The sequence below is a fragment of the Manis pentadactyla genome, chromosome 4, assembly GCF_030020395.1.
Source record: "Manis pentadactyla isolate mManPen7 chromosome 4, mManPen7.hap1, whole genome shotgun sequence".
NCBI classification, from domain to species: Eukaryota; Metazoa; Chordata; class Mammalia; order Pholidota; family Manidae; genus Manis; species Manis pentadactyla.
Genome location: NC_080022.1, coordinates 172,517,683 through 172,539,747, shown reverse-complemented (window position 1 = coordinate 172,539,747; position 22,065 = coordinate 172,517,683). Strand labels below are relative to the sequence as shown.

General features: G+C 34.3%; 1 protein-coding gene across 9 annotated transcripts in view; it reads right to left on the bottom strand.

Moving 5' to 3' along the window:
• Positions 1-22,065, bottom strand: part of GPATCH8 (G-patch domain containing 8) — a 112,227-nt gene that overhangs the window by 10,317 nt on the left and 79,845 nt on the right. For all 9 annotated transcript variants that reach the window (XM_036883117.2, XM_057501545.1, XM_057501542.1 and 6 more), the window contains one exon: positions 10,266-10,409. In XM_036883117.2, the coding sequence (XP_036739012.1) occupies positions 10,266-10,409 (144 nt within the window). The remainder of the gene's footprint in view (positions 1-10,265; positions 10,410-22,065) is intronic.

The window sequence follows — 22,065 nt, the reverse complement described above, 5'->3', positions numbered from 1 at the left end:
CAGGCTCTCTAGCTGTGATTTAAATAAAATGTGCTATTCTCTAATCTGCCGTCTTCTCTCTAGCGACCCCATAAGCCTGGAGAATCTCCCTATGCCCAGTTATTTCCTTTCCAAACCTTAAGACCTATCTAAAAGAATGAGCATTCTGTCAAAGTCTGGAGTCGCCAGGATAAGTTAGAGATTAGGCTTTCCAATCATTCAGTAAACGTGAAGTTTTAGGGCTAAGACACTGTCCACATCATCCTGAAGATGCCTTATTTCACTCAGATTCCTACCACAACATAATTGGAGGTAGGGAGGGAAGAAAATGGGATAAAATGTCAATAAAACAAATCCACATTGCAGCCCTTTCTAGGCAGCTATCCTGGAAGTACACAGGGTTTAGCAAACACTACTCTATCATCTTTACAAACTTCATAGTTAAGTCTGGGGTCTCAAAAGAATTGGGAACCCCTGAATTCTAACCTAAACCTTAGTTAGAGACAGGGTTTAGCAACTCACCCAAACTCAAAATGTATATCTAACTCTAAGTCTCTCCTTTCTATTCAAACTCCCCTCACAAAGTCCCTACGGATCCCTCATTAGACAGGTTTTTTCTTCTTTCTGAACTGTCTTAGCACTTTGTTGTAGCACTTATCTAGCAATCACAGTATTTTGCTCTGGCTATACTTATTCCTGTCTTTCAGAAAGGCACTGTGTGAGTTTCTTAAGTTTAAGAGTGAGGAGTACTTGACTTCAAAGCTATTAATTACTAGCCAAGTGAGCTCCAATTTCCTTATTAGACAAACACAGCTATATCTAGCAATAGATTGACAAGATTCGTTGTCAAAATAAATATAAAACATTTAGTGCATTAAAACATGCTCAATACTGCCCCTCCCCTTTATTTGGAAGAGGGACCAGGCTTATCTTTATATTCAACTTTGCAGTGCATGCAACAGTTCTGTGACTACAGAAGACATCTGGTAAATTGCTGGCGAACTTAAACAATAGATCCCTGATTTTTTCCCCCAATAAAATTTTTACCACTTGTATTAAAGTTTAATATGAAATATTTTCATATCTCTGCAAGTTATGTAAGTATGTTTTCCTCACTATTATGCTCAGATAGTAAGGAAGTCTCTCTCATTCCTTAGAGAATCAAAAAGCTTAAAATTTTAAGCCCGTATTTCTGGGCAGAGAAAAAGATACTGACCGGCAAATTCTCAATTTTCTATCTAAAAAGTAATTTTTATAAAAGCAAAAGGCCTTAATACAGAGTCAGGTTCCCAAAGTTGTCTATTTTATTCCAAAAGGCTACTAAACCTGGTTCATTTGCCACTGAATGTCCATATGAAATTCTGTGACCTGTGCTTTTACTTTCCTCTTAGGTTCTAAAGATGAACACAACTTCAGAGAACTTCAAGGTGAGAACAGAGGATTGCCCATAAGAGAAGAGACCTTATGGAAGGACATCAAAATTACAGATGTGTCCTCAATCTAAAACCCCTTGTCAAAGGCTGAGCAAATTCTATACCATACATAAAAATCCAAGTTAGACTCCACATCGGGGCAGTCTAATCTGAATGGACATAATCATCTAAACTGACTTCAAAGCTACTATGCCCTTGTCTCTGAAATTAAAAGGTATGCTTCCTGAAGAGCTGGTAATAAATTTGCTTAATGAACCACTAATGCTTATTAAAAATAAAGCCACATAACATATTTTTAGCTGGAAAATATTTAATTCAAGGAAAAGGAGAACTGAACTCCACTCAGTATTAAAGGGTTTGAAGACCTTCTTTTCCTGAAAAACAAACAGCATGTTTCCAAAAAAGTATACAGTTGCAGAATAGAACACAATGGAAGGAACACTGCTCAGAGATTCTGAATCACATGGTAGCTGGGGTTTCCATTAAATTTCCTAAAAGACCAGTAAAGGGAAGACTTTAACAAATAATCCAGTGCTTGAAATACCCATCCACATAACTATAGCTCTCTGGGCTAAAGACCATTTCAAATGTCAATGACACTGCATTTCTTAAAAAAACAGCTAAAAAGCACTGTATTGGCAGAAAAATGTCTGTTTCAGACAAACTACTGCTTCACTATTCAACTCTAAACAAATTTAACCAGGGAAATGAGAAAATTGGTAAATCTTACCAGGTTTTTAATGTATATGATAAACTTGCCCACTTTATCCATAATGTGGACTGTTAATACCAAGGAGTGGCACTGTGTTTAAGCTGGAAATGAGACAAAGATACTTCTGCACCTAGCTTTTCCCTAACATCAAAAGATAGTAAGGGTCTTGAATGTAATAAAATATTTTTTATATATATCTTTTGGGGCTACACTTTTCTATCAAAACAAAATTTGATGCTTGAAGTGTGTGTTTGATTGAGTGTACATTACTAGGAATAAATCTGATAATCTTTCTCAAGTATTTTAAATCTAGTATCTCAATTTAAAGAATAAAACCCACTATTTCCATGTGAAGGGAATTCTGGGCATCAGAAAATAAGGAAAAAGTTATTTGCCCATTGCCATTAAAAATCCTATGTTCTAATACCTACTCAACTCTAAGAGCCTGATTTTTGTCTCCTTAGGGTAAAAAGATTATTCCGTTTCTTTCTCTCACCAGAGAGCAACCCCACTGCCAGAACAGGGACTGAGGCTTAGTCTTCCTTTGTATCTAACTTTGCAATGCTCATACTGTTGTCTACCACAAAGAAGAGATACTCAATAAACATTCATCAAACTTGTCTGTTTTAAAATGAGTTGGTGGGGGAGAGAACAAATACTCAGACTTTTATGTATTATTTGTTGGTTACAAACAGAGGTGGGAAATAGTGAATAAAGAGTATTTGCACCTTAATCTCTTTTTCCAGCTCAGCATAATCCAGTTTTTTTTTTTTTAACCTCAACCACTCCTTTTCATCTGTCAACAGTCCTGCATACCCCAAATCCATGGCCTTTTCTTCCCCCACTGTTTCCTCATGCTACCTCATGACATAACATTAATGTGGATCTCCTCTCCCTTCTCAAACTGGAGTAATCACGCTGTAGCTGTTATTTGGCAGGTTACCCTGATTCAAGTCTCACTGTTTGATGCTCTGGATGAGACCATTCAGGACATCATTTGGTGAGAGAAGGAAAAGACCAGCAAAGAACACAGAAAGCCTCAGCATTAAACTACTCAGGAAAGGAAGATTATGGTTGAATGGTTAAGGAAATCCAAGTTACTGGACATGAGCGGTCAATTCTTTCTTTTAGCACACGCCTACTAGTAAGTGGTAAAAATATATTCATTCACAGAGAAAACCAAATGTTTGATAACAGAAAACTAAACACTAATGCTGACTATAGATACTAAAGAAATGAGAGGGAAAAAGAGTATATATTCTTCTTACTAATAGTACTAGTAATTTATGACAATACTTACAATTAACACCCAATTATTTCACAACACAATTGACTATTCATACCATTTGATGACTATTAAATTAATTTGTCATAAAGTCACCATGTAATACTTGTTTTTATTATGTTCAGGAATTCAGCAACAAGCTTTAAAGCTATGGTATACTCTTTAACAGCACCAGGTGTGCCTGTTTTTTTAAATTAAGGTATCACTGATACACAATCTTATGAATGTTTCATAAGAGCAACACTGTGGTTTCAACATTGTTTCCCCCAACCCCACTTCAATCACTGTCCATCAGGATAGTAAGATGACATAGAGTTATTACTTTACTTCTCTGTGCTGTACTGCCTTCCCCATGACCTACCTATATTGTGAGTGCTAATTATGATGCCCCTTAATTCCCTTCTCCCTCCCTCCTCACTGACCACCCCCCAAGCTCCTTCCCTTTGGTAACCGCTAGTCCCTTCTTGGAATCTGTGACTCTGCTGCTGTTTGGTTCCTTCAGTTTCACTTTATTGTTATACTCCACAAATGATGCTTATTTTTTAATACACACAAACACACATACACATGTATATATAGTCACCATCACAACCACCAAAATATAGGCTGGACAATGAAATTTTAAAAATAATTTTGTCAATATAGAATTCATATAGCATAATATTCACACATTTAATGTGTAAAATTGAGTGGTTTTAGTACATTCTTAGAGTTGTGCAACCATCACTATTATCTAATTTTAGAACATTTCTATTATCCCCCAAAAGATACCCCATAATCACGAGCAGTCACTCCACTGTTCCTTTCCACCCAGCCCCTAGAAACCTTACTTTCTCTATAGATTTGCTTATTCTAGACTTTTCATATAATAAAATCATACAATATGGGGTCTCTTGTGACTGGCTTCTTTCAATTAGCATGTTTTCAAGGTTCATTCATGTTGTATTTATCAGTAAGTTGTTCTTTTTTTTATAGCTGAGTAGTATTCCATTGCATGAATAGACCACATTTTGTTTATCCATTCATTGTTAATGGATATTTAGCTTGTTTCTACTTTTTGGCTATTATGAATAATGCTGCTATGAACAATCTTATGTAAGTTTTTGTGTGGACATACACTTTCATTACTCTTGGGTATAAAGAGGTCATATGGTAACTACATTTAACATTTTTGAGGAGCTGCCAAACTATTTTTCACAGGTGCTGCACCTGCACCATATTTCAACCCTACTGACAATGTGCAAGAGTTCCAATTTTTCCATATCCTATCCAACAGTGGTTACTGTGTCTTTTTAATTTTAGCCATCTCAGTGGGTATAAATGATATACCATTATGGTTGGGTGGATAATGGGTTCTAAGTATATCTACATAGCCTTCCAGATCATATTTGGAGGCAAAGATTTGCCCTCCATGTAAAATTCAAAGGAGTATAATTCACAAGAGCTGCTTAGGCCCAAAGTAAACAAAACAGCAGTACCCCAGTCCAGAGCTCTCTTTAGCACTGTCACTCACAAACATACTACGATTCCTTAGGTTGCTTTAACTTCCAGACTATAACAGAACATACAGTCCCATCCCAGAATCTCTTCTACAGTGCATCAACTATGATGAACGTTAAGTACACAGGGGCAGAAAAAAGTTGAAAACTGAGAACATACGTAGAATCGTTTTTATTCATCTTGGGATTGTGGGCCAAGATGAAGAACAGAGTTAGAAGTACACAGTAAAAGAATACAGGGTTTACCAACAGCCTTAGCTCCTGAAGGGTCTGTTTAGGAATATCTCTGCTCACAAAAGCAGACAGCTTCCCTAAACAGATGCAGGTTAGCTAGGCTGTGCTAACTGGGTGTAAGAAGTCTATTCCCAACAAAAGCAGAGGAAATGAGTACATAAGATTTTAATAGGTGAAAAGGCTCAGAACATTTCAATTTTTGAAAGACTAGCCAAATGATGTTCTATTCATTTATTAAGCAAAACAGTCCCAAAGAAAATGGCCAAATGATGTTCTGTTCTTTTATTAAGCAAAACAGTCCCAAAGAAAATGGTACAAAGTACCACTAAACCTAAAACTCTCATCTCTCTACTACATGTTAAAATAAAACTACAATATGCTCAAGCTCTTAGATGCATTCCTCTTTCATACTCACTCTGCTTCTCGAAGCATAATCTCTTTAGAAGTGAATTGGGCTGTTTAAGCTAACACAAAGCTTTGGGATTCCGAAGTACTTTGATTTTCTTAACCTACTTCACATCTTTACAATAATCAACTTACGGTTTCTAAGGATAAACATTCTATAAACATCCCATATATAGAGTACCTGTAGAACATCTTCATTAGTACCTTAGTGGCATCATTTCTTAGAAGGGTCATTTTCTTTTTATCTTAGCCCTAGATTATCTTCTCCCATCTTGCCTTTCTTATTTATTTACTTCTGTGTTTCCCCCCTACTGCATATCAAAGCAGCACTGAAAAAGGAACCCAGACTGCATTTCTTCCCACCTGCAGTGGCTTGCAAGAGGTCCATCTAGTTTTGATGTGCTCACTGTGTTGATGCCATACATGCAAAACATACAGAGGATGAAATGCAGTAAATATTCTTGAGAGGCAAAAATCCAACCAGTAAATAGTGAAACATCAAGTGGAAACTGACCACTCCAAATATGGATGGAGTTCAAAAATGATCATTTCTTCCATTATCAAGAAATTTCTAAAAAAAATTCAATTCTGAATCTCATTTTTAAGTAGTGAGGAAAACTAAAATTCCTGTCTCTTGGTAATATATATTACTGGATATTTAAAGTCAACCCAGAGTAAGCAGTGCTGTCAAAAAGTAACTGTAATAGTTTAGAGAAAGCTAACTAAATCATGCATATTCTGTTCTGTATGATTTAGAACAGAGAAGTCACTAATAGCTGCCAAAAGCTTACTGTGTTTTAGTTTAGCTATTGAAAACTCAGGAAAACCACTACTTTTACAGATGAAACAGACCTTGGTATTAAATGAGACTTCAATCTTTACAAAAAGGTAAAGAAAGGGGTTTGTATGCTGAAGCCAGTTTAGACAAAGAGGCAGGCTGAAAGTATTCTTTCCTCTGACTAACATGTTGATTTTTTCTACAAGTTAAAGGAAGCTCCTTACACAACCAGATTTTAATAACTGGATCTGACTACTGCAGATGGTTTTGAATTTGCAAGGAGGTTGGACCCAACACTACAGAGGAATAAGGAGGCAGTTTTAAAATGTGTTATTTTCTCACTGTCAGTCAGAATCAATGGGAGTCTGTGTGGAGGGAGGGAAAGGTATAGGCCTGGATCACAAACTTAAATATTTAAGAGGGATCTGGCAGGTAATAAAATGAGTCACAAAGGTTGATGTAAAAGAAAAGATGAAGTGGAAACCACAGCTAATTGGAGAATGAGCTCAAGCCTTTCTAAAAAGAAAACAACTATTCAACTTCAGCCAATTGTTACATTGTAATGTAGGCCCAATATTATCAGTATTTCAATTTTTTAAGATAGGTCAAAGCATGAATTATATACAATCTTTTATTTCCATTTTTATTTTTTAATTGAAATATAGTTGATATACAATATTACATTGGTGCACAATATAGTGATTCAACAATTTATATATATTACTAAACACTCCTAAAATCTCATTTTTAAAAATTGGAACCAACTGAGATTCCAGGGGAAAAAACTAAGACCACAAAGGCCAGAAAAAAGATACCTATGGGACAATTTGTGATCTATGGTTTATGTACTAAAAGCTGGTGAGAAGAGACCCTTAGTGGCACAAATAAAAGTGAGTAAGAGTGGAAGAATCCTGAGTAGATAACAAGGGACCAAGAAAGCAAAACAACTCTGTTAAAATAAGGCAATGACTATTGAGGTGCTACAAATTTACCTCTGGGAATGAATGTGCTTTGGGGTTTGAAATTTGGGCCCTTTGAAAAGCTAAAGTAAATGGTTTCCACTGTCATATCCATTAGCAGATATGTTTTTTAAAAAGATACATAAAATAATTCAAGAGGCAAAGAGATAGAGATGGAAAAATGTTTAGTTTCAAAGTCAAATTTAATTTAAAATTAAGTTAACAAAAGTAGAAGGTGGATACTAATATTTATTGAGCACTCAGGCATATCAGAACTTATAAAGGAGTCATAGATTGCAATAATTCTTGAGGAATGGGAAGGCCTACTATTGAAAATATCAAAATATATTGAAATTATCACTTTAAAGTGAGGATTAAACTGCTGAAAAGAACCAAAATGTCTAAGTAACTTTTTCATCTTTGAAGATCAAGCTGGATCTTAGTATTTGTGTATTAATGATTTTCTTCAAAAAATACCTTAGAAAATTTGAGAAAACTAGTGAATAGTGATAGAGACATGATAACCACCCCCTCCGTCACCACAAGTGAGGGTGACCACATAACTCCCTTTTGAGAATACTAATGCTTAGTAAAGATAAAGTCATGTTCAGGATCCTGCCTACAGCTGTAGTTTACCACTAATATAACAAATTATTTCTCAGGAAAATTTTTCCAGGGTGAAAATTTGATGGAAGATGCAAACTAGGGATTACTAATACAGGGTTGAATGTACTTACCTATTATTTCAGATTCATAATAATCCTGTGTGCCTTCCTGGAAGACAAGACAGGGTGTCTTTATGATTTTAGATCATGAATTTGAAAAATGGTAGGTCCATCTGTATGGTAAGTTCATGTCCATCAAAGAGGAATGAAAAATAGGATCTACCTCCTCTTAGGGATTATTTGGCTGTGTCGTACCAAGGTCAATTAAAGTCTCCTTAGAATTCTAAGTGCAGGGAAAGAGTAGAACTATAAAATATTTAGTACTATGCATTTTTTGTTTATATTTATAGCACTGTTTCAAGATGCTACATTTGCATTAAGATAGCAGATACAAAGACTAAAAGCCTACTGATTTCAATAAAATAAAAACACTCCACCAGAAACAAAGTAACAAATTCATACTACATCTGTTCTTTTTTTTTAAATACCTAAGATGGGCTTTCAATCAAGGTGAAGAAATAAGCCTAACATGCATTCTTTAATCATACCAGTTAAAAGGTTTTTTTCCCCAGATCAGGGATCACAGATACATTCTATATTAATGAATAATGTAGTCCATGAATTCTCTGTAAGAAATTCTTAGTTCTTGAATCAGAGCTGTAACAATTTATACTACTCTCAGGTTGAAAGCAATTACCACTGAAACATTATCATCATTCACAATCATGTTGTCAATGTGAAATTCATGCTCAGACTTAATTTGTACATCTGCTTTGACAGATTTTTTTTTCCCTTTAAAAGCAAGTCCATACATTATCCAAGTTTGAATAACACTTCCTAGTTTATTTTTTTCTAATTGAAACAAATGAGACTTCTCATCAACTAAAAATGTAACTTTTCTAAATGTCCTTTTGGTGCCTAAAGTTTCTTCTGGAGTCTTTAAACTTGTCACAGACTGTTCTTAATTGAAGGAATTCTCAAGACCCCCATAAAGATAGATGTATATTTAGATATCTAAATGTCAAATGTCGATGCTAAATGTCTTTGTTAATTCAATAAAAAATAACCCCAAAATCTGAATTACATATACACTGAAAAGCTGGAAAAGTTACTAGATAAGCAATATTTGCTATTGCAGCCTTCATTCTTGACAAAAGATTCTTTGGAAGGAGTAAGGTCAATATATTTTATCCATATATGTGCTTTCTAAACTTCTCTTCTTCAAATCAAGCAGGGCTAGCAATATATTAAAACAATGTCTAAAAGATGTGTAAAAAGTTGAAAAGCTGCTTTGAATACAACTCTATCAGCTGAAGAATCTTAAACTGGTCAAATGTGGAAGAGACTTGCAAAAAGTGTTAATACCACAACCAGCTTACAAACTATCCTCCTGCTAGTAAAACTTTGTCAGAGCTTGCCTTTCACTTGGGCACTGAAATCTTACGGTTGGTTCAAAGATAAAGCAAAGACTAAGAAACTTTTTGGCTGAACAGGTCCAGCTTCAGAGTACATTCCAACAATGCTCATAAATCCTACAATGTAACAAACACAACTATTGTACCCCCAAAGGCCAAGCAAATTCTGAAGTCAACCAAAATCAAATGGTTCAAAATTCGTTAATAAGCCAGCACTGTTTTATGGACTTAAAGATTCATTTCCTCCACCTCAGGGGAGTTATTGCCACCTTCATTAGTCCTGTACTTAGTTAGATACAAGCTTCTTTTCTAAATCAATGAAAGAAAAAAGACTGCAAAGAAAGTGTAATTCGTTTTTTAGCAAGCTCTTCAACATGCAGCATCAGAGTTATTTGTTAAAGTTAAGATAGCACCTAATTTTGTTTTCCTTCTCAAGATTTATCTATATTCCAAGGTCTATCAAGGAACAAAAGGACTTACTTACAGGAAACAATACCCAATGAAGCATGAACTCTTACAGACAGAAGATGAAACAACTATAGTCTGGGATAACTGTTCAAAGTTGAACATGTTCAGAAAGAAGGAGAGAGGGAAACAAAGCTCCCAGTGACCCTCAACTGAATTACCAAATTAAATACAAATTTAGAAACCACTCAAAGCCAAAAACTATGCAAGATTTATGAAGCTCACAACTCTTCACTCTACATAAAATTTTGGAAGTGGGAGGTCTATGTCAGGACTTCTGTCACTGAAAGTGAAAAAAATTCAAGTCAGTCAGACAACCTCAGATAAAGACAGGTAGATAGATCACCCAGTTTTCTGGGTACACTAATAAAATTCAATAGTTACAACAACAAATAACAAAGTATATTTTCCTTGGTTAGCAGTAACAACTACTCACCTGCTTGTGTGCATGATCATAGGAGTTTATATGGTTGTCAAATTCCTGATGTTTCTGGTATTGTTTATCACAGAGTTCACAGTAAAAGTTGGCTCTGAGGTCTTCCAAGGCTTTGGCAATTGCCTTCTCTTTGTCAACATAATCCTATTAAGAACCACAAAATAAAAACAAGAAATGAACTTGGTGGAATTTTACGCAAATGCTGTAGAGCAGTGTTACCTACTTTACATAATGTTTAGTGGTGCCAGTAAAAGCTGGATGGAACACAATTTGGTGGGGTACCTTATGGGCGGTGGTACTAATAATTATCTTCAAATAAACAAATGTTCAAGAGGTTTAATTTTACTTTCTCTTTCGGAAGTATGGTGGACTAGAAACTGGCATCCCCTACTTCTACCTCTGGTTAAAAACCCACCAACCAACCAGAAATATAAAACACAATTTTTATTGCATTGCAGGGGCTAAAGAAATAAAAGTAAATCCCCAAGAGGGACGATAGTAGAAGAGAACACTAAACAAAACAAAATCAACTATAATCTGAAACTGAAAAGACTTTAATGGGTAAGGACTCTCCTAGGACATGTGGGTGCACTGGAGCTTGGGGTCTGAGCAATATTGGGGAGTTAAACCTGAGAAGCCTCATTGATAAGCAAAGGAACCTGAAAGTAGGCTGGAGATATCCCAGGACCTCTGGATTGTGGCATGGAGGATATAAAAAATACTTTCAGAATGCATCTTCAATTTTGGTTCTAAAAATTTCCCTAGATTAAGATCAATAAAGTATGAATTACAAAGATTACTATAGACACACAGAGAAATAAATCTATCACAAGTGAGAGTCACAGGAAATAAGTAAGATTCAGGCACCCAAGATCTCAGATACTGGAAGAGTCTATTGCAGAATATAAAGTAACTATAAAATGTTTAAAATATGAAATGGAATTACAAAAATAAACAAACATAAAACTATAAAAAAACTAGGCAGACTATAGTAAGAACCAAATAACAGCTGAAAAGCCTAAAAGAAATTTTAAAAATCCATCATCAACTTTGAGGACAGGTTAAAAAACAGACTAGATACAGCTCAAAAAAGATGTAGTGGTGGGGGTAAAGATGTTTTGTTATCAGATAGTAGCAATGGTGATACATTCTTGTGAATATACTAAAAACCACCGAACCGTACACTTTAAAAGGGTGAATTTTATGCTATGTGTATTAAAAAAAAAAGGATGTAATAAACTGGAAGAGAAGTTGAAATTACTAAGAATGTAGCACAGAGACAAGGAAACTGGTAATATGAAAAAGAGGTTAGTAGCCATGTAAATCAGAGTAAAAATATTAACACATGTATAACTGAAATCCTAGAAAAAGAGAACTGAGAACATAGACGAGAGAAAAATATTGAAGATATAATGGCTGAGAATTTTTCCAAACCAACAAAGACAAAACTCTATAGATATAGGAAGCACAAAGTACACCACAAAGGCTAAATAAAAATATGCACCTAGACACACTCTGGCGAAACTACCAGGTAGATAACAGACAATGAAATCATTAAAACTACCCAGAAAAAAATTAAAGATCACCCACAATTAGACTGACAGCAGATTCAAATGGAACAACAGAAGGTAGAATGGTGTAGTGTGGTTCAGTGTACTCAAAGAAAACACATTTTCACTTGTATACCAAAAGAAAGTATTTTTCCAAAACAATCAAATGAAAGCCTTTCTAGATAAAAAGACTCTACCACCATTAAAAGGACCTTCTTAAAGTAGTATTTTTGAAATCACAGACTATGACCTATTAGTAGGTCATTACACTGACTTAGTAGATTGTAACAGACAAGAAAAAGGAAAAAAGAACAGAAAATTAGAAAGTGTACTTCACATAACATAGGTAAATACTGTCCTGTAGAACTTTCATTTCAGTTGCATATATTGTGATTGCAATATTAAATATACTTCTTACAATGGACTTGAAAGTCTCTGTTCCTTAAGAATGTACTTTAGGGAAAAAGGAAAATTACACCTTTTTCCTTTAGAAATACTAAAAGCAAATGGTAAGCATAGAAATTAATAAATATACACATTAATAAAAATAACAATAAAACACTACCACCACCTACCTAGTTTGCAGGACAGAAAAGGGATAAAAAGTAAAATGGTAGCTGATACAGCCACACATAATGGGAGAGGGTTTTCAAAGTTCAAAGTGTTCTAGAGTCCTACAGACTGTAATGGAGTTAACCTTAGGTTCTGTTAAATTAAGCATAATTTATGTAACTTTCCAAGGGTAATTACTAGAAGAATAGAAGTAGTAAAGAGGGAAAGAATAAGTAAACTTTGATTTTTATAAAGCTAAGATAGGACAATTAGAAAAATGAGGAAAATAGAAGTAAAAAGACAATAGAAGCTGATTTATAAGCAATTAAAAAAAGTAAATGTACTAAAAACTGTCAGAAAAAAATCCAACTACAAGCTGATTACAAGAGATATTCCTCAGACATGAAGACTTAGAAATTTGAAAGCTATTGGGCAGAAAAAGGTATGTCGGGCAAATAATAACCAAAAAAAAGTTGGAGTAACTAATATTCAGCTTTTCAGACTTTAAGGCAAAAAGCATTACTTGAATCTGTGGCCAGTTATAGAGTTAAATATTATGAAGCTATTTTTCAAATAAGCTGCACTGCTAATTTTGAAAAACAACACTGATATGCTGGTTATCTGTTAGTCTTAATGAAGACTGGGCTGAAAACTGAGGGCCTGACCCAAAGAGGTGGTCCATTTTACCTCAGCAGTTTCACTTAAAAACTAGTTATCACAAGATATCTCAAAGTGAGTTGAGTATATTCATTTGCTATAAGGTAACACAAAAGAATGAGGAGGGGAAAGGAATGATAAATGATTATTTCTTTTTATTCATTTTGTTATCATTAATCTACAATTACATGAAGAACATTGTTTACTAGACTCCCCCCTTCACCAAGTTCCCCCACAAACCCCATTACAGTCACTGTCCATCAGCATAGTAAGATGCTGTAGAATCACTACTTGTCTTCTCTGTGTTGCACTTCCCTCCCTATGCACCCCCCCATTATACATGCTAATTGTAAGGCCCCTTTCTTTTTCCCCGCCCTTATCCCTCCCTTCCCACCCATCGATAAATGATTATTTGACAGTCTTTTACAGCAGGGTAAATGCTTTACTCTCAAAATGAGTAGGCTAGTTAACAGATCTAAAGATAAGTCACATTTCAAAAGGCTTACATAAGCCTTCCTTCTATACTGTTTTTTATCTTCTGGATACACTTTCAAAGCACCTCTATCATCTACCATTTCTTACATGAGCTACCTCATCAGTAAGCAAGAAAAAGTTGCTCTATTTTATAGAATGCCAGTATTGAACTACATTGGATCAACTTATTAAAACTAAAGAATAAATATATAGCACATTATTTTTGCCCATTCTATCCTTCAAAATAATTTTCACTAAGTATCCTGGGCAGTTTCATATTCTTTGGCTGTTGAACAACTTGGGGATGTTCTTCCTTACTACTGCTGGCTTTCCCAACCTCCCTTAAATGAGGGGTCAGACATGTGATCTCTAACTTCTTCCTTTCAGGTCCATCTGCATGAGACTTTGATTAGAAAGTGAGCAGCGTGTAAAAGCAGGTGCCAAGTGGAATCCATCTTCTAGCAATGGTGGCTGCATAAGTATATTTTGTTTTTTATTTAATTCTGTAAGATACTGTTCTTTATAATGTTTACATAGATTTGAAAAAAGAGATAAGAAGACTGGGTTTAGAAAAAACACACAAAATCCAACTGAATACTGATTATAAGGAATTCCTTATTGCACCTCAGCCCTTTCAACGGGCATCACTCCTTCTTCCTAAAGTACTTTCTCTGAATATTTTCTTTCTAGGAAAGAGTCTTTGGATGATGAACTAATTTTTTTATCCGAAAATTATCAATTTTTATCTATTTTTATGATATTTTTGATGGGTGTAGTAGTTTGCTGTAGGCAAATTCAAGATTTCATTAGATTCTAACAGAACTGACATTATATTCTGACTTTCTTATTATTGCAACAGTTCTTCCCACATTATGCATTTTTCTTAGGTACTGTACAGTTTCAACAGGATTTGCCTTTGTGTAGAATTTTTTAAAAATCTTGCTTGAAATTCATTAGGTATACTGAATATGTAGGTTGTGCATTTTATCAATTCTGGAATCTTCTCTTTGAACACTGTCTCTGCCCTCTTCTTTTTCTTTCTTTGTAGAGGTCTGTCTAGACATGTATTTAAAGCTTCTCATTCTTTATCATCTAACTCTTAACCTCTCTCACGTATTTTCCATTTCTCTCTTTTTGCTCTCCCTCTCTCCACTTTTTGCTGCACTCTGGATATGTCTTTAAATACATTATAATTTAATATTCAACTTTGTGTAACTTGCTATTAAATCCTCTCATTTAATTTTTATATGGTCTCATCCCCTTTGCCCATTATCTCAATCCCTTTTATTTCTTTAAACACATTAAATATGCTTCTCTTATGTGCTGTATCTGAGCTGACAATTCCAGTATCTTAAGTCTTAAGGAGTCTGATTATATTCTTCCCTCCCTCCACTAACTCCAGCCCACAGTGTCTAGTATTTTGGTTGGGCTTGTGATAGGCCTATGATCTCCTATTTTAGGAGCTTTATCTGTGAGTTCTTTAAAGCTGAACTTAATCTAGAGAAGTTTGAATTTGCTTCTTCCTCAGGGTACTATGTGCCAGAGACTACTTTAAGCCATGTATTTCATTTACTCTTAAAATGCCACTGATTATCTTATATCCCATTAAAAAGGAAAAAAAGACAGAAATAAAACCATGGTAGTTAAACTTTAATTAATTCAGAAAACTAAGCCATCATCTCCTGGAATCAACCCACTTCTCTCTCCATCTATTGGGACTTTAGTAACGTTACATTCAACTCTCAGATATTATCACACGTATCTTAGATACTCTGTTCTGTTTTTTCACCTTTTCTTTCATTTTCAGATTAGATAATTTATATTGACTTATCTTCCAATTTGCTGATTCTATTTTCTGCTGATAAGCTCATTCAAAGGACTCTTCATCTCTGATATTGTATTTTTCCTTTCTTTCTGGGTGATTTATTCCATTCCTATGACTTTAAAATCAGCAATATGCTAGATACCTCCCAAACCTATATATATCTCCTGTTGAGACCAATTCCCCCCTAAACTCGATTTGAGTATTTTAGTGGTCCTCTCCACTGAATGTGTATTAAGCACCACAAACTTAACATGCTCCAAATTCAGCTCATTCCATCCAATCTATTCTTTATTGATTACATATGGAAGGTATTGATACATGTGGAAGATATAATAGGAATCAGTTCTTTAAATGACCCATAAAAGCAAGACAGAAGAGAGTTAAAATGGTGTTAAAATATTCCAAAGATGTTATGTTGTCCATGAGGAAAGCAAAGTAAAATATAGTATGTATATTGTAATTTCTAGGGACCTGCTAAACAATAGAGCACACTATTCTCAGTTTAAAGGAGAAGAAAGAGAATGAAAAATTAACACAAAGGAATGAAGAAATAAAGAGGAAATGAAGCAGGGGGAATAAAAGACAAGAAGAGAAGACAAAAGATGGCAGACTTAAATCCAAATACCAGGAATGAAATGTATCATGAGCGTTTAATAATGTAACTGTCAAATCACTGTATTGTATACTTGAAACCAATACTGTATATCAACTATACTTCAATTAAAAAAATTTAAATATACCACACATTAACTATACTTAGATTATATGTTCCAATTAAGAGATTAGAGAAAAAAGAGAATGGAATGAGTAGATAAAACATCCACAAATAATGTATCAAATGTTGATTATAAGAGCTTTTTAAAATATAATCACACAGAATAACTAGAGAAAAGGGATGGGGAAGATGTATCAGAAAATAAAATAAAACTGTCAAAATTGAGTATCAGACGAAAGGACCTTAAAGGCAAAAAAAAAAAAAAAATCACTTTACAATAATAGGTTCGATCCACTAACAATTGTAAAGTTGTATGTAGATTCAAAATATGTAAGCAAAAATGTCAATGCTACAAAGATTAATGAAGAATATCCACCATCAGTGGGATTAATATTCCTCTCAGTAATTGATACTGAATTTGCTAAGGATATAGCTGATTCAAACAAATGGAATATGCGTAAAATTACATCCAACTGGAAGATACTCTTTTCAAGTACACATCAAACATTTAAGAAAACTGATCACATTAACACACTTCAAGCTTATATTACTGTCTATACTATAAATTAGAAATCAATAAAAGTTAGAAAAAAAGCTACAAATTTGCTAATTAATAACTACTTCTAAATAACTTAGTAGTCTAAGAAGAAATCATAATCAACCAGAATATAAAATGGATACATAAAAATGACAGCTCAACTGATGTTGCTGAAATGACAACAGTGAAGGAAAGGAAATAGCATAAGTGATTATATTAGAAAAGCTGAAAATTAGTGCACTATGCATATGACTTCAGAAATTAGAAAGTGAAAAGAAAATAGAGTATGGTAAAAACGTAGAAATTAAAGGAAAATAATCAAAGGACACGCTTGATTACATTAAAGTTGGTTCTCTGAAATGTTAGTAAAGCCACCAACTTCTGATAAAATTTATCAAGAGAAAAAAAGATGCCCAAACTTTTAGAAATAAGAATAGAGTTGAGATAGTATAAAGATTAACTTAAACGGCAAGAGGATAATATATGCAATTTTATAAATTTGCAAACTTACAAATTGATGATAGTATTTCAAAAACCATGCTCTCTGATTAATTCAATTCCATGTATCTGAGGGCAAGTAACAAATTAAAAAGTCCAACAAAGAAAACACCAGAATGAGGCAAGACAATTTTTTAAAGCATTCAACAAGGAATAATTTCAAATTGTGTCCAAATTACTAGTGTCGAGAAAGATAAGAAATAATCCCCAAGTCATTTTATAAGGATAGTGCAATCTTGATATTAAAACCTGACAAGACATTACAGGGTAGGAATAGAAAGCAGCAGGATTCTTACTCATGGACACAAATTCAGATCCTAAACAAAACATTAGTAATCTAAATCTAGCAATATGTAAAACAGATAACATATCAATGTCCAAACTAGTCTTAATTCATGAATGCAAGGCTGATGTAACATTACAAAATCAGCATAATTTATTGTAAAAACTAGAGAAAAATAGTATCAATGTCTTGATACAAAAAAGGCAGTTTGCTAAAAATTAATCTTCCATAAACAAACTCTTAAACTTATAATATAAGGAACTTGCTAACCTGATAAAGGATATACATAAAAAACTTATACAGCACACATTGTAAGCTTTCTCTTTAAGAATGTACTCTATCTGTAACAACAAAGCAAAAACCGAAGGAACAAAACAGCAGCAGACTCACAGAACCCAAGAATGGACTAATAGTTACCAAAGGGAAAGGGACTGGGGAGGATGGGTGGGAAGGGAGGGCTAATGGGGAAAACGGGGCATTACGATTAACACATGTAATGTAGGGGGTTGGGGACATGGGGAAGGCAGTATATACAGAGAAGACAAGTAATGATTCTATAGCATCTTACTACGCTGATGGACAGTGACTGTGATGGGGTATGTGGGGGGGACTTGATAATAGGGGGAGTCTAGTAACCATAATGTTGTTCAAGTAATTGTACATTAATATCAAAATTAAAAAAATTAAAAAAAAAAAAAGAATGTACTCTATCACCACAGTAACTCAACATTGTACTCGAGTATCTAACCAGCAGAATAAGGAAGAAGGGAAGGAGGGAGGAACAGAAAGAGAAATGGTGGAAAAGAATAAAGAAACAGAAGAGTGGTAAAGGGAGGGATGGAGAAAGTAAGAAAAGTTATAGGAACTAGAAAGGATGACACTGTAATGTCATAATTTGCAGATAATATGTAGAAGACCGAACAGACTCTTCAGATACTAAACTTTTATTAATAGTACTAATAGAAGGCTGCTAGATACATTAAAAAAAATAACTCATTTCTGTACATCAGCAACTGAACAGAAAATTTAAACAATACTAGGATTTGGGGTGTAAATGTGACAGCAAAGAAAAACAACTTTTCCTCTTGGATATCACACAAAAGCAAAATGATGATATGATCTGGAGAATGAAAAAAAATGCATAAGGGAAGTTAAGCTACTTATAGAAACTTCAAGTGGGGAAATGCAGCAGAAGCCAGACAAGGTCAAGTGAGCAGTGAAAAAAAGCCAAAGGTGGCAGACTTCAGAAAACAGCAGCAAAATACATTTCACTAGACAAAGGGCTCACTGATATACCTACATCCTCTTGCACTCATTAAGAGCTCCTGAACTCTAGGAAGAGCAGAGGGAAGAAGGTGGGTTGGAACGATGGTGAAATTTACGTGCAGTTCAAATACATACAGAGAATAAAAAGTTCTGTCCAATCACGGCAGAACTAAGAAAAGGCCATCAAAAAATAGCCAGTGAAGAAAGATCCCTTCAAATATAAAAGGCCAACAAAATACATCAGTTTTCATTGTACATGCTGAAGGGTCACATTGTGTGCCAGTGAAAACAGCCCCCAAACAGTAATCAAGACTGTATTGTAGCAAAGTTATTGAATTTTAAAGATAAAAACGACTCCTTTGAGCAGCTAGACAAAACAATCAAGGGGGGAAATCAGCCCCACCTTTGATTTCTTCAGTATTACATTCAATTCCAGGAGTCACTGGGTACAAGACATCTAACAGAAAGAAAGTGTTAACCAAGGATTTTATAGTATCTTTCAAATATAAAGAATACACACACATATATATGGAAGTTTCTATATATACATATACTTATGTTTATATTTGTAATTGCTTGGATAATTTTTATTGGTTCAAAATTATTTTAAGTATATAAAAATATATATTATACTAAATTAGATATAAATTAAAAAATATAGTTACTTATGTATTTTTCCAACCTATAAAATTAATTCAGGAAATACTGTTTGTACAACCCTTTTTAAAGAGGTTAGTAGGATATAAATTGAGAAAAAACTCAGTAGTAGGAATGGCAAGCTGCTTTGAATATACAGTTGACTCTTGAACAACAACACAAGTCTGAACTGTGTGGGTCCACTTATACACCGATCTTTTTCAATAAATACTGTACAGTAATATAAATGTATTTTCCTTAATAACATATTCTCCAATTTACTGTAAGAATATAGTATATATATATATAATATACAAAATATGTGACTAGTTGTTCATGTTAGAGGTAAGATTTCCATTCAACAGATTAGTAATTAATCTGGGAGGAGTCAAAAGCTACATATGGTTTTTCGACTGCTTGAGGGGTTGGCACCCTTAACCCCCACATTGTTCAAGGGTGAACTGTATTTACACATAGATTGATTAAAAAATGTGGGGCTAGTAGTCATCCCTAGTGGAGCTGCCAGATCAGAATGTACATATATATTATATGCCCTCACAAAACACAAATGGTACAACTAACTAATCTAAAAGAGTAGGTAGAAATAAGCAAGTGGCAATCAGAGTTTGCCTACTGCTCCATCTGCAAAGCAGAAGTTAAGAACATCATTCAGAACTGAGTATCAAGCAATGTACATATTATAAGACTGTTCAAAATTGTATGCTACATACTCAATAGGTTTACTTACTAGTATTAGGTGGTAGATGAAATGAAAGGGAGGGAGTAAAAGAAGAAACAAGTTAACCTTTCACTGCTTTTAATATTTATAGTATGAAAATAATGGATACCGTCTAAAAGAAATAGAGAACAAAGGGTAATTTTACTAAGCTATAAACATACCTACAACAAAAATATAACCCAACCTACACCCATCTCTCCTCTCTCACACTCAGAAAACAGACCAGAGTCACTGACTAAAAAAGTCAGTAAAGTATAAAATAAACTGAACATGTAAGTAAAATGTAAAAATTAATTCATTAAAAATATTTTATACTGTAATGTAAAGCAAAACCTAACTCCATAACGACTATAAGAAGCACATCCCAAATCAAAGTGATTCAGAAAGATGAACATAAAAGGATGAAACTATACTAGACAATATATAAAATGAAAGTAGGAGTCAGGGTCTTACTTTCACTCAAGGTAAAATTTACACTATAAAGTTTTAAATAGTAAGATAAAAAGCACCTTATAATGTCAATGAGGGCAACTCACAGTATCTAAAATTTTTTAATTATCGTAATCTAGCAGCAACAATCATAAAGCAGAAATTAGGGGAGATTTAAGGAAAACACATGAACACACTAAAGGAGATTCAAATCACCTTTCATTTAATGAGGTCAAAAGATAAAAACAAACAAGGATAAGAACACCTTAATGATATATTAGTAAGTTGTGTGCCTGAAAGTAGGGTACACATCTTTTAAAAACGTACTCGCAGAACAGTTACCAAAAAAAAACTATATTACAGTACAGAGGAAACCATAATAAATTCAAAAACAGTAATAAACATAAGCAACATATATGAACACCATATAATGAAACTAGGAATAACACCTTAAGGAGGACCTTTCTACAAATCTGCCAACTGCAGAATTTCTAGAAAAAAAAAAGAATGACAACATTATGTACCAATATATACATGCTATAGCTGAAGTATTGCTCAGGAAACACATAAAGCAATAAAATAGTAGAAACAAATAAAAGCCAAACCCTAAAGAAACTTTTATATGTATACCAGGATATACAATATTTCATATGTATAATCTTCAAAAACATGCAAAGTCAAACAATACATGTCTAGGGATAAAAAACACATTGTAAAACCATTTTAAAAAGCAAGGGAAAATAATATCTCATCTTCTACAAAACCACTATTACCATGGTACAAAGACCTACGAGAAAACTAGAGTAATTTAATCTCTTGTCAGTATAGTTTGTTTATTTATTTTATTAAGGTATCATTGATACACACTCTTATGAAGGTTTCACATGAAAAACATTGTGGTTACTACATTCACCCATATTACCAAGTCCCCCCATACCCCATTTAAGTCACGGTCTATCAGTGTAGTAAGATGCCAGAGTCACTACTTGTCTTCTCTGTGCTATACTGTCTTCCCCATGACCCCCACACACACCATGTGTACTAATCATTAATACCCCTCAATCCCTTTCTCCCTCCCTCCCCACCCGCCCTCTCTCACCTCTCCCCTTTGGTAACCCTAGCCCCTTCTTGGGAGTCTGAGTCTTCTGGTGTTTTATTCCTTTAGTTTTGCTTCGTTGTTACACTCCACAAATGAGGGAAATCATTTGGTACTTGTCTTTCTCCACCTGGCTTATTTCACTGCCCATAATGCCCTCTAGCTCCATTCATGTTGTTGCAAATGGTAGGATCTGTTTTCTTCTTATGGCTGAATAATATTCCATTGTGTATATGTGCCTCATCTTCTTTATCCATTCATCTACTGATGGACTCTTAGGTTGCTTCCATGTCTTAGCTAGTGTAAATAGTGCTGCGATAAACATAGGGGTTGCATATGTCTTTTTGAATCTGAGAACTTGTTTTCTTTGGGTAAATTCCAAGGAGTGGGATTCCCAGGTCAAATGGTATTTCTATTTTTAGTTTTTTGAGGACTCTCCATATTGCTTTCCCCAATGGTTGAACTAGCTTACATGCCCACCAGCAGTGTAGGAGGGTTCCCCTTTCTCCTCATCCTCACCAGCACTTGTTGTTCCTAGACTT